At 38.4% G+C, this 14,709-nt stretch overlaps 1 protein-coding gene and 1 non-coding gene across 2 annotated transcripts; one reads left to right on the plus strand and one right to left on the minus strand.

Moving 5' to 3' along the window:
- Positions 1–4,242: 4,242 nt before the first annotated feature.
- On the minus strand, positions 4,243–10,113 carry LOC139962583 (uncharacterized). Its single transcript, XM_071962711.1, has 4 exons — positions 9,898–10,113; positions 8,062–8,262; positions 5,403–5,662; positions 4,243–4,749 (listed from the first exon to the last, which is right to left on the minus strand). Exons 1-4 carry the CDS (start codon positions 9,980–9,982, stop codon positions 4,615–4,617), a joined length of 681 nt encoding a protein of 226 aa, XP_071818812.1. The 5' UTR covers positions 9,983–10,113; the 3' UTR covers positions 4,243–4,614.
- Positions 8,631–8,702, plus strand: Trnan-auu (transfer RNA asparagine (anticodon AUU)). Its single transcript has one exon. It is a non-coding gene; the product is annotated as a tRNA-Asn (tRNA).
- Positions 10,114–14,709: the final 4,596 nt, after the last annotated feature.

Genomic DNA, 14,709 nt, shown 5'->3' on the forward strand with positions numbered 1-14,709 from the left:
TGCGATTGCAGCTAGTGACGTTAGCGTGATAAATATCCACACAAACTGTTTCGTCAAAGTAATCTCCATTTTTGAGTAGCCGTGAGTTTCAGATCGCTATCGTGAACAGTTAAAATAATGTTTGATATTTTCCCTTTCAGAGGCGAGATAACATTTACCGACACCTTCAGGTATACAGATCAGTGAATCATTCGAAGAGGAAGTTATGAGTTCAATTTTCTTATGACTCATCAAATAGTGGGAGTACCAAACACCGTATACAAGTAAGCATTATGTTTGTATAAGGGGTAAAGTCAAACATTGACTATATACCTCCTTAAGGAGATTATATATGTCCTAGTCTGAATTTCGAAGTATATAATATATGGTTCTTTAAACAAACAGGCTACCTCAGTGTAGTATAAGTTGGTAGCTGATAACCTGTAGGAAATGTTATGCTAGCCCGCGCGATCTACTATGGCACTTGAGTTGCTTATTTTATTGGCAGTAAAATGTAGCTGCGACGTATGCGGTACACAGTGGAAGGGGGGGGGGGGAGGGACAACCATTTGCTTGACAAGAGATTATATTTCGAAGAGAAATTTTATGTTTATCATTATTAGCCTTCCATCATTAATAATATATCATCATTTAGGAAACGCATAATTATCTGCCATACTCATTTAAAGAAAACTTTATGTATATCAATAGGTTAAGGTTAAGGTGGAAACACTTGGTAAAGCGCACATTACTGTAAAAACACTCAATGGCGCTGAACAACAAAACAATTATAAAAACGATTTCTTAAATAAATGAGTCTTTAAAGCAGCTTTAAAAGTTCTGATGGTCTTCGAATTTCTTGTGTCGACGGGGAGAGCGTTCCAAAGTCTAGGGCCAGTGACGCTGAAAGAGCGGCCTGCGAAACATTTGCGGCGTGTGAAAGGAACCTTGAGAAGAATTGAGAGAAATATTCAACGAACTGCGTCGTCTGCCATTATGATATGAATAATCTCGGTTATGTGTCACCCTTAAAATCTGGATTATATGTATTTGATGATGTCAACATATATGACCTTATTTTTTCTGCTAAACAGAATATTTGGGGACGTAAAATGCAATCGTAAAGTTTTTTTTTATTATAGTTTTTTTTTTACAATACCGGGTTCTCTTTGACGATTTTATGAAGGTCTTATTCAGGGTGTAGGCCTATCCACAACCACAATAATATGAGCAAGTGTATATATAAAGTCCAACTAAAGTCTTTACCTACTTGCTACCATTCATACTAACCTGCACATGGCCTATAGTTTAACGATTTCGTAAAACTATTATAACAATACCCTCTTTTAGCAATGTAAACTGGTAAGCTTTAACATTAAACTATACGTCACAACCTTCCATACGATTCAGTGGCATAGGAAGCTTCCAAAAAGGTGGGTGAGGTGGAGGCAGGGGTGGGGTGGGGTTAGGGGGAGTTGGCGTGTTCTTGGGACAAAAAATAATTTTGGTTTTGTTACAGATACCCAACAGGCGAATTCAATTTCTCCTATAATGATCTTAGTAAAAATATTTCCTTTTTTTGGGGGATTATCTACTTTTTGAGAGTTTCTATTAAGATACCTGGAGGATTACTCGGTTTATGTGGCTAAACATCGATTCTTTGACTTCCCCCACTCTCTCCCCTCCCTCTAGTTTTATTGATTTACATATATTTATAGTGTTCTGTATACGATCCATTGGGTCCATATAAACTTTTCTACAATAGTCGAACCCTGACCTGACATGCGATATGTGTGAGAGTGGCACCTGTTTACGAGGACCCACATATGACGCGGATCGCAGAAACGGATAAAGGGGAAGAGGTGTACACCCCTTTTAGACCCACTCCCCCCCCCATAACTAATGATAATTAAAAGTAGTTATTGGTACAACAGTGCGTTTTATTTTACCTGAGTTAACGACCTAATTTACAGCCCATAAATGTACATCAAATTGCACCATTTGACACCTAAAACATTCCTTTTATTTTTTTCTGGCGGAAGAATCCCCAGACCCTCTTTAATTTGGATTCAACGACTCCAGGGTAACACCCCTTCTTTTACTAAATCATGGATCCGCCGCTGGGCCTTTTGCGGAAACTTCATGTCCTCGTTTGCCGTGTGTGCCATTCACAATAGCTGGTTGACTGTATAGTGGTCTCATATATATGTATGTATTTTTGTATGTATTTTAGATCCTCCTGCAAGCAGCAACTCGCGAAGAAGCCTCATTGGCTTATCAAGGCCGCAAGCTGACCAAAGTCAGTCTCTTAGATTCATATTTAACGTCCATGATTATGATTTGTCAATTGTCAACAACTCTGTAACTGGACGACATACATTAATCTGGGAGTGACTCGAACCGGGGACCTTATGATTGAAAGGCACCGGCGTTAACCACTGAGCTAACACTCAGGAGACTTACTCAACCTTGTTAACTAATTGAAAGAAATTTGATGAAAGTGGATGGAGAGGGGATCATTCCGTCGTAGTCATGTGAGTTGTCTGTGGTCCTTAGCTGAGGCTGATCCCCTCTCAGCATTTTCCTCAATCCATATTTTAGATTAAAAATTCAAGCTGTTTTTGTTTTAACGAAAAATGACTCTCTTCTTGCAAAATTCAATTATTATTCATTCTGAAACAGAATATAAATAAGCAAATAGTGGAACCAACTAGTCCCTATACTGGTTCTGTATTGCAAAACTTGAGTTAACATGTATTAACGATATAACTGCATGTAAGCCATAATAACAGATAGTGTACCGCCTGTCACGAACCGTTCACTGCCACCCCCACCCCAGCCCCTCCTTTCCCCCTTTTTTCACCACAGTAATATGCATGCTTTACCTCGATAACATATTTATGGCCAATGTATCTACAGTACAAGAGATGAAGGTATCGGGGACGTCAAAGAAATTTCAAAGCTTTTGTTTTCTTACACAATGCATCGTTGTATTATGACTGGTCTATAGATAACGTTGGTTCTCATCAGGTATGGAAGCCAAGAAGAATCAGTGTACTAAGTAGATAACACAATCGTGCTGGTAAACATCGAACAGTGAAAAATTTGCGAGCCTTAATGGATATCAATACAATAAGTAGTAGTAGTAAGTTTCCTCGCACCTTCCATTTACCCCCCCCCCCTTCACCCCGCATGGCAGATTGGCTGACACTTGCGTCTCTTGCTGTTAGCCCTCTTGAAAATTGGTTACCTTAAAAACATCTGGATGTGTTTCATAAATATATGTCCGACCCCCTTGCCCTCAGAAGATCCCCCTTTCACCCCACCATAACACCAAAGTACTAGAAATATTGTTGTTCGAACTCTCTTTATTTTTCTTCGCCCAAGAGGTGAAATTAGGTACAGTAACCCCAACTTTAAAATGAACCACAGTGGCGTGCGCAAGGAAGTGGGTGGGGGGGGGGGTGGGAGGATACAGGGCGCCATGGCCCCTTCTTCACCTGGTCAGTCGGGCAATTGGTTCAGTAGGGGGATTTTATACATTCAGTCAGGGAAGAAATAGACCATTCTTCCGAGTGTTACACTTCTCCGTTCAATCTCACACAAACATTCAAGGGTATATATGTTAGTGCAACCTTGCGATTAAACGTTATTATGAACGTACGTTATAGTGCAAATATGCCTTAGAACGCATCACTATTTATTTTTCGGGGCGGGGGGGGGTTCCAAGAACCCTTGCATAGGATTCGACTTAAACGACCCCAGAGCCACAACCTCTCCTTTGTAAAGTCATCTATTCGCCTATTGCCCTTGCATAAATGTTCTCGGGCCTTTACCTAACTCTTAAGGCATTTTAAGGTTTCCCCCCAACCCACAAGAAATAAACTTGTCGAATCCTACTACAATCCACTGTGAAACAACAGCTCCTTTCCGGTACTTACCTGCAAGTAGGTTTGGCTAAATACATCTGATAGAAAAGTGTGGTAGTTCTACAGATTTATTGATATTTACTTTGCAATTTAACAAACATTTACAAAGTTCCAATAATATATATATATATATATAAACATAAACAAATGTGGCAAAGTCAGATCGCCATGAAGTGTAGCTAACGAGAATGATATATGATCAGAGTAAAAACGGAAGGAAAAATCAGTGTAAATATCATTTAAACCCAAGCGATTAAGAACATATATAGCGGAACATTATTTAGTTGAAGTACATTTAGTTTTTTAACATAAATTTAGAGTCAAAATTTGTTTGTTTTACATTCAGACCGAGGACCCCATTGTTTTTCCATTGTTCAAATCCACGTACCCTAACCTTAACAATACCCCATACAATAGAATTCTTCCGAGGACGTGGTGATTCTTTAGAAATCACATCCGAGGACCTGGAATTCTTTTGTTCAAGTCCTCGGTCAGAATACAAAGCAAACGCACGCGTACGCACACACCCACACACACAATAAAAAACTACGATGCGGGCCAAACGAAAAATTTATTATATTAACTTATATTGAAACCTCACACAAATTATAGCATAATGGATGTACGAATGATTTTAGAAGCATGCAGACATATACATTAATCTATGAGAAATCGAAGTATTCTCGGCGTCCCATGGTCCCCGTAACTAAAGTATTTCTACATCTTGCCGTCCCTCGATGACATCTGCATCCGCATCAAATTGTCCGATTGGAAACATGGATTCCTCCATGCTTGGTATCCGCCCTGTTTCAGGTAGGGGGCCTGCTCCAGTTTCTACAGTCTGAATGAAAGAACGGTGCATCATTGTCTTTTTATCATTTGTGTTTTGTAGTGGTATGTGGTAATACGTACATTATACAAGATATAACACTATATAGGGGACTATGGGTTTTTTTCAATGTGAAGCAGATAATAACTTTTATGTCTACCATTTTGTATTTGTGGCACTATACAAAATGGTCGACTAAGGATATATATGCAAGTTAATGATTCCGCGAAAATTGTGGCAACTTTTGGCTCGACCTTCACATTTGCTACAATCAGTTATATAAAGACAAGGCTGTTGCTAATATTTGAAAATGAAAAGTTAGCTCAAGAACGTCATTTATATAACGGGTAAAATAATCTTCATGTTAAACGCAACTAGTGGCACTCCCGGAATGGATTATTGCAATTTAAAAGCGCCTCGGTAAATTACAATGCGTGAAAGCACAGATATTATAAACCATCTCAAAGCTGAACAAGAATGGTAATGTCTATACCGGCAAATCGGGGAACCACCCTCCCCGCGTTCGCCAACCCCCTCCCCCTTGCTCCGGTTCCACCCCTATCCGTCCCACCCAACCGCACCTATATCATCACCACAATACCGGTCATCTCCCCCCATGTTAGTGAATATGGGTAAGAGATACCGGGACAGTTATTCGCATATACCTTCGAAGTTGAATACAAGGGCGCTTGTATGTTTGCATCTAATCTTTCCTTAACTATCTCTCCAGAATCATCAACCACCATCTTGAATGTCTCGTTGTATATAACTGTAATATCTCTTTTCCTCTTAGCTCTTTCCTCATCCGCGTGAACATCATCTCGGTTACAGAGCAGACAACCAACGAGGAGGACGGTAAAAATGGCGGACAGAACTAACAGAGCTATTATCAGCCACCTCCGGTCTTCTTCATCAACATGATCATCTTTGTATAGAAAGGGTGTATATAAGATTGGTTAAAGTCATTTCATTTCGGTTACTAAATATCAACAACAATTAAAGAACAATAAAAACACCTAAACAAAAACCATACATGTCGGGCCTGAGTCCTATCCTGCTTCATTTATTTGACAGCAGATAATGATGTATACGGAATGCAAGTGAAAAACCCTCCGTACGATGAAAAATTAGTTTACATACACGGTTTTGATAACTAATAAATCATATGGATATTCATCAATAATCACTACCATGCAATAGTCGTCATAAAAAAAAGTTATGTGTGCGTGGTCGCTGCTGCCCCCCCCCCCCTCCCACACACCCCTCCTCCTCCTCCTCCTCCTCCTTCCCAACCACTTTGCAGTTGTGAGAAAAGGTACATTCAACGATGGCAACGTTTTCAGTGTTACTATTTACAACCATAATGGTATATTTGCCAACAGAAACGCTATGGACCGTAAGAAAGCCATTATTATATACCTAGTGTGTGTACGTACTACTAAAACTACAAACAACAAACCGCATTGTTGAAGTAGTGAGCCTATGACAAGTAATGAGCAATCTATTGTAATTTGCTCTAACCGTCAGCAGGCATGATGAAAGCAGACTCCTGAAATATACTTTTTTGGTATCACACGTTGTATTTAATATATTTTGTATCTATACTCACCGGCTCGACAATTAATTGGGCACAAAACGAACAGACATAACGTTAACATAAACCAACGAATTGTCGACGCATTTCTTTGAAAGTCCGCTTTTATGTGTGTGTTTTTTTTTTATTTACCTATTTCTTTTTCTATCATACAAGAAACCGAAACAAACCTTTACAGAAAAATTAATCCCAAGACAGTAATATACGGAAAACTAGGATGGCCATAGTTACATGCACAACTCAATTCTCGACTAAGGATATACAAACAGGAATAGCTCGTCTAACGAACAATGTGAGCAACAAAATGTTACGAATCTAATAAGTAACTCGCAAAAATATGCTCTACAATATGTGTTATGACATAGTATAAAAAAGACATATACTCATCTCACAAATTCATATTTCTTAGCCATTATTATTACATATATTGTATCCAAATATTAGAACGCTAAAATTTGCTAGATGTTTGCATCATGTATGGCACCGTGCTCTTCTAAAGGCTCCGATGCATGCTTCATATAATTTTCAAACATAGCGGAGCGTTCAAAATGTCCCAGTAAGGCAATCCCGCTTTGCCTATAATAGGGTTATAACAATGTGTTTGTTGAAATATGTTCATCAGCGACCATAATTTGACTTTCTAGCATATCTGGGAATATTGCTAATGTTTTGTTAACCACGTGAGAAGCCGAAATAATTCAACACACAACAACGGTTTTTAGAAAATTAGAGATAACTGTAGTAAGATTATGACATACTGTAATCACAAGAGGTTGCATCCTTACCGTCGTTAATGAAGTAACGTCGATGCTACTCCACCCTTCTCGTACTCCCGTTAGGGGCCAGGGGATAAGGAGGGGAACAGGAAAAGATGGGACTCTAGAGAACAGTGTATTGTCAGTTTAATATATATACACTACTCCACCCGTATATACTCCCGTCACTCATAACAGAAAATCACACCATACATACATTGTAATGACACTCTGATTTCCCTTTTTGTTTTGACTTTCGTTTTGATAAGTTTTGAAGGTTTTCTCTTTATCTCTCTTCCCTCCCCACTGTTATTTTAATCTACCTTTTCTCTTTATCTGTTGAATGGCCACAATTGTATTCCGAAAGTTTACGCGTAACAGTATATATAGGCCTATATACATTTTGTCAATTGTGATCTTCAAAATTGGGTTAGAGTTCAAAGTTCTAGAGAACTTTTCGCAAATTCAAAGAGACACTCGATGAAAGAGGTATATCTTGGGCAGTCGTCAAATTTTCTCTTATAATATTTGTTTACAGTTTTTGTTAGTTTGTGCAAGTCATAAACTAAAAAGAAATATTTTAAAGAGTTGTTCAGGATGAGAACAACGTTGTTCACTACGGAAAGGAGTATCCAGGCATTATCACGTAAAAAATGATTTTGATACCTCGAGGGTTAATAAAGAATGTTGACATCAGAAGTACTCAAGCAGTTGCAGTCACCAAATGGGTAACGTCACCGTTTTAGTCCCTTAAACCTGCAGATCGGAATGAACTAATGGAGGAGAGGGGGGGGGGGGATACAGCCCGGTAAGGTCATTTAGGGGCTAGGGGAAAGATGGAGGGGAACAAGAAAAGATAGGATAGTGTATTGTCAGTTTAATATACACCCACAGTACTGAACATTTATTGCAAAAATGGACTCGGTGACATAAACTGTTCCCGTAGATCGACGCATCCACATATTACTCAATTACCTGTGGGTGATGTATTTGTCTCCGTAGATAACGTTGCTTCATCTGCAGGTAGCGTTGAGGTCTCCGTAGGTAACGTTGTTTCACCTGCAGGTAGCGTTGAGGTCTCCGTCGCCAACGTTGATTTACCTGTGGGAAGCATCCAAGTTTCAGCTTCAATGGTCGATTCCAAATAAATCAAGGTAGCCGCCTCATCGATGATATCTGTCGGTGTAACAACATACAAGGAAGCTGGATCAATGGGTTATAACCACGTGACACTCGTTGTGATGAGCCCATACGCGTGAAAATCACAAATGATATATATATATATCACAAATGTATGATATATCACAAATGTATATATATCAAAAATATATGTCACAAATGTATATCACAAATATATTACCAAAATATGTATATCACAAATGACATCACAAATGATTTCAAGTTGGTTAGCATCATGTTTGATCTCTAGAGTAAGGCAAAATATGTCACCAAAACAGAAGTAGTATTGTTCGATACAGGTGACAAACGCCTACAGTGGAATTACGACCTTCCTTACCGGTTTCGAACCTCTGGACATACAATCAGCGTCCATAGCCTAGTGGTTAGGGTGTCCGCATATTAAGCGGGAGGCCCGGGTTCGAATCCCGGTGGAGGCTGTTCATATTGCCAGTATACGAGGGTATTGAAGCATGATATGAGAGGAGCGTGTAGAGTGTTTGGACATAAAAAAACTCTCTCAATTGGCTGAGGGTGCTATGTAATAACACTGATTATCTTTAAAGATTTAAGTTGACTAAAACTTCGACGCTTCCCACAGGTTCGAATGAATCAAATGTAACACCGCTGCCAGCAAATAAAACAACGTTACCTACGGGGAAAACAAAATCGACCACAGGTAATTGAATTATATTCAGAGGCTGGGACCACGGGGACAGTTATGTCATCGGGCCATTTTGCAATAAATTTTCAGTTTTCCGTGAGTATATATATAAATATATATATATATATATATATATATATATATATATATATATATATATATATATATATATATATATATTTATATAAACACTATACACGCTCCTCTCATATCATGCTTCAATACCCTCGTATACTGGCAATATGAACAGTTCTTAACCTTTATCTGATAATAATGCTAATACAATATTATACTCGTCTCTCATATCATGCTTGAAATCACTCGTATACTGGCAGTATGAACAGTTTCTAACCTTTATCTAATAGAAACAGGATATCCATAATGTATATGTGAAGCTTGACATAAAAAGCGCAGTAAACATACATAGGCCTACATACATACACGCATATACGCACACACACACGCACACACACACACACCCACCCCACCCATACACACATACATACATATATAATGAAAAATGTCCCAAGTGGGTGACACCCTATTTTCACAAACAATGTAAGGGTATATGTGCGACCGAAAATCTATGTCAATCAACTTAAAAAGAGATTTATATCCGTTACAAAGAAGAACATATATGAATATTTCCGAGTGAAGATGTTGGTAACTTATTGATGATAATGATTGCCTTATCAATTAGTGTAGACATTGTTTTCAAGTGCATTTAGTTTTGTAGAAAGACGATCCCGTATAAATTTAAACATTAACTTAACCTGCTATACTTAAAAATGTTATTACTATAGCCCCGTGAAGAAGTCTATCTTATGGCTCATTGACGCTAAAATTGAAAATGCAACAACTTTGACTCATATATAGCTGGTCAAATTTTCGGAAACATGGGGACATAAAACTTCCCAAATTCTTTCTAGATCATTGTTTAAACAACAGAGCAACATTTTGTCAAGACTTACTGGTAGTTGTACATCTTGCGATGGCAGCTAGTGATGTCACCATGGCAGTCATCCACAAAACTCTTATGGCCAGTGCAATCTCCATCTTTTAAAACTACGTCACCGTATCAATTCCGTACTTGGAAATAGCAATACCGGAGTCAGGGTAAGTATTTCGTTCTGTAAAAACAGCCAGGTGTATATATTGATAACGACTGGTTACAAGTGGAAATGTAGTTTCGGTGATAAAAAATGAATATCTCATGGTATGTATGACACCCGAAGTACTTTTGAAGGTAAACAATATGTTTGGAAATGTTCAGGTAAAGTTTATCTTTAAAGAGAGTCTGCGTTATTGTACTGATTCCTACAGAGTATATGGGTGAGTATGCAGTAATTTGAATAAAAACGGGGGTTTAGTCGGGGGAGGGGTAGGGTAGGGAGGGGTAGAATAAGCATTCTAATGTGACTTACACGTAACACTCTCAAACATGAAGAGCTAAGCTGTGAGAGCCTAATGTCGGTCAAACTGAGTTTTAGAGACATTTGATATATATATGATGATGTTTTTTAGTTAAACCTCAGATACATACATGAGAACGGATACTTTATCATCATATAAGAAAGAAACGTGTTATCGTCATTCCAAATAAATTGTTCATAGCATAAAGCATGGGAGGTAACCGGTTGGCATATGCAATCAACAGTGTAAGTTCTGTATTTTATGTATCAATGTTAACCACTATTCCTTGTGTAGATCTATCAACGTCTTTCATTGTTACCGTAGCCTGTATGGTGCATCATTAGATCATCTTTCCCGGCAATATGGAGTTATGTGGAATCCATCATTTTGCTTAGGTTATACTGTAGGTATCGGTATTCTTTGCTAAAGGTTTGTTTCAATCTTTGTTGAAAATGTCTCGTTCTTACCAATCTTGAATATGTTCGAAATGCGCCAAGTCACCCTGACATGAAAATAACCATCCTGCAGTGGCGCATACCTTGCATATGAAATGCATATGCGCTCAGCAAATACTTGCATAAAGCCTTAAAAAACACGAGTCCCTTTAAAAAGTGCACGTAAATTGTATTTTACAAAGCGTTGTATGCTTTTCATTTATTTTCTAGTGTAACAATTTGCGTATGGATATTTAACTATTATGTACATAATATAGTATTATAGGCTTACTATGTGTTCCGACAGTAACTGACTACAGGCCTAAATGAATAACATATAGTTCCCCTTTAACAACTAATTCTGAGACCTGGCCACAGACTCTATATATTACTAGAACTAAACCCATGCTCCTTGAATGCTATGATACGTGTACATTCAACCAACAGTTACATTCACAATGAGCCAATGACGCATTGGCATAATTCTAATAAAATGTTGAAGATATCGTCACTGATGCAATTTCTGGTAAGAGATGTTCGTACAACATGGGGCTTCTTTACGTATTCGCCGGACTCAAGGAATACTACCTACTTAAGGTTTAGTTTCTTTACAGTTACTCGCACCCTCCTCCCACCCCAATCAATTGAGGCAGTGTTAGCCCACTTGGCCTATTAGAAGCGCTGGCTGGGCCAACATGCCCAGTGCCAGTGGTACTTGCGTTGGTAAAAGTACTTGAAGTGCTTGTACTTGAATAAGGCCTGTTACTATTAGTAGTAGTAGTATTACTAGTACGTGGGGCCTTCTAAGTGTATCACCCTCAACTGACTGCCCTAGGGTGGTTAATGCAGTACTGAATAAAGCTGATGCCTGGCGCAGCTGTTCAAAGGCAGCGGTTAGATCGTGATTTCCCATACTGCTTGAAGACAATGAGAAAATCTTCTGCCACAGACCCGGTTAAAAACTCCCCTGTGGGCACAATGACAACACGACGATGAGCCTACACAGTTCACTGACCTTGTGAAGCACGGTGCCGCATGGTTGGACCATGGAGCTATAAACAGCTCCATGGTTGGACAGAAGTGTCGTGAATACAAGATGACGTAAACTACATTTCGTAAGATAGGACGGACAATTAAAACCAAAACAACGGCATCTGTTCTTTTAGTTCATAAGCGCGCGTTCGTTTCGCGTGGACGTTCGTTTGATTTCGTGCGAATGTCATTTGCTTATAGTTATACGTAATATCTTCGTTTTTATGTGGCGCTTGTTCTTTTTGTTCTGACAAGTGGATAAATTTTGACTTCCCGGTGCTCCTTGTTTATCCTTTGGTTGTATGTGTTTGATATGTTTCGCTACATGATTGTCTTTTTTAATCAGTTCTAAATTACCATTGTTTTGCGACCGACCATAACGTAGCATATGACTGTTTTCCTTGTGATACCTTGGTGAACGTACACTGAGTAAGTTTTCAAATTCCTTCTATTCAATTTGTTGCAATTGATTCCCTTCATTATGTTTGTTTCTCTTTTTAAGTGTGCCTTTCACAGTTTTTTCATTGGTTTAACATATGTTTGTTTCATTTTGCATATTTCTTCTTTTCCACTTTTCTTTCTTGTTTATTTGTTTCATCGTTGAATTTTTTTCCCCAAACGGCCGCACATAACTTTAGGCCTCCCAACTACTGAGTAATGAGTATGGAACGCGAAAAGGGCAAACTTATTTCGTTGTCTAAACTAAGCTTGTTGTTGTCTAAACTAAAGTTCTTGCTGCTGTTTTACCACGTTGTTGCTCAAACTCACGTTGATGTCTTAACTTCCGTTGTCTGAACATACGTCGTTGTCTAAACTTACGTTGTTGCCATCGGCGCTGTTCAAAATTGCTCAACCGCGTAATGTAAACCAGAATGCAAAATGCATTGAGGTTTCGATGACTTTAGTGCACTAGATTTCTGCTTGTTAGTATAAGCAGAACTAGCTGTTACAATAGAAATGGCCCGACCCACCATTTTGATACAATAACACTATGGCATGATAAACACAGGTCGGTCTACTGTACGTGGCTATACACACCTCCACCACAAACAATAGGGGTCTTGGATGTCCAAGTCCATTTGGGGTCACTAGTGTTCAAACTGTGAAAAACTTGTAAACACGATAACTCAAAAAGGGAAGGTTGGACGAATCTCATATTAAGTATGAAGTTGTGACACGTTCAGTAAAAGATTTGATTGAGGTCAAAGGTCATTGGAGTCACCGGACGACAAATTGTGGAAACCTTGTTTTATAAGCTACCGTATCTCCCACTGCCAGCCTATCAGATAACATGTGCGTTACGCCTCATACGAATAGGAGGCTGCACGGTAAACAACTTTCAAAATGTTATATGCTATGCATATACGCTGTGAATGTCGGAAATCAAGATCAAGTATAACGAATTTCTAGACAAAGAACCAGCATAAAAATACTGCACTTTTAAACTGATTTCATTGAACCCCTTCAACGGTGTGTAGAGATACGCTGTGAATGTCGGAAATCAAGTAAAACGAGTATCTAGACAAAATGCCGGCATAAAAATACTGCACTTACAACTTATTTATTTGAACCATGATATATATCTACGTACCTACAACACATAGCCGTAGTCAAAACTCGAGTGAATGTTGGATGATTCGTTCCTTGCATAACATGTTAGCGGTCTTTTTGGTCTAAAAATTCGTAACAATGCTTAGCGAGGTTTTTGTATATTCCATTTACCCCACAATCCCTTTCGCAAATCGAAACTCCGAACTGGATTGGTGTTACGAATGAACTTGCTTGGCGGGTAAGTAAACTAGTTCAGTGAGTGTATTGCCTACGTAGGCCTATACTTCAATATTGTGCCCTTCTTGTTACTCACGAGGCGCAGACTACATCCAACCATAGAGCAACTGATCCAACATTTACCCTGGATGCTTTGCAGTATTTGGACACAACCAGCTCCAGGAAAAGTATAGTATTTAAATAACATTTTTACGCGATATCGATTAATCATCTCAAACTTCAATGACTACTTTTGACGATGTATGAATACAGTAGTTTATACACACGAATGTTGCACCAGAATCATGACTTGAAGCACGTGGTCAAAGGGACCGCGAAAATTTACGCAAGTTTGCAACGAAGAAATTACTGTGGTATGAATGCACATTTTACATTATCAACTCTCAATACGGAGAGAACAAAACATTCTGTAAGATGAAAAGTCATTTTCAGTATCAGAGATGTTGTGGTAGCCTCCCGTAAATTCATAGATTGTCTCAACTCATTATTTTCTGTGATAAAACAATTATTCAAATATTACGTTAACAATATCGTTAACAACGTCCTTGGAGTTGTAGCAACTATCAAGCAAATATCGTTAACAACGTGATTTTGTTCGACAAATCATGTTGTTAACAATATTTACATGGCTGTTGCTACAAATCAGGACGTTAACGATTACTTTTTGAAAAGAAAGAATGATGTTCGTTCACAACGTGTTACAACAACGGAACTTAAGATAGCAACGAAAATGTAGACATCAACATGAGTTTAGACATCAACGTGAGTTTAGACATCAACCGTAAGTTTAGATAGCAACGAAAGTTTTAGACATAAACGTGCCGTTTAGACATCAACCGTAAGTTTATAAATCAACGTGAGTTTAGACATTAACGCGCGTTTAGTCAACAACGTGACTTTAGACTTCAACGTAAGTTTATACATCAACGAACAACAGCAACATGATAAAATAACAGCAACAACTTTAGTTTAGACAGCGACAAACTTAGTTTAAACAACAAAATAGTGTTGCTCTTTTCGCGTTCCATAAATGGGGCAATTATATGGCATATGCTATCTTTTGGGGATTTTGGCACTTTTAGCGATCATTAGGAATTTCATACTACGGATACTCAT

Source organism: Apostichopus japonicus, chromosome 21 (genome assembly GCF_037975245.1).
Source record: "Apostichopus japonicus isolate 1M-3 chromosome 21, ASM3797524v1, whole genome shotgun sequence".
Lineage (NCBI taxonomy): Eukaryota > Metazoa > Echinodermata > Holothuroidea > Aspidochirotida > Stichopodidae > Apostichopus > Apostichopus japonicus.

Bases quoted from the DNA above. Each gene is read 5' to 3' on its own strand.
- LOC139962583 (XM_071962711.1), bottom strand. From the start codon at position 9,982: ATGGAGATTGCACTGGCCATAAGAGTTTTGTGGATGACTGCCATGGTG. The intron at 8,263-9,897 runs GTAAGTCTTGAC...TTACACCGACAG, and splicing joins CGCAAGATGTACAACTACCA to ATATCATCGATGAGGCGGCT. The intron at 4,750-5,402 runs GTATATGCGAAT...TCTTTCATTCAG, and splicing joins CCTTGTATTCAACTTCGAAG to ACTGTAGAAACTGGAGCAGG.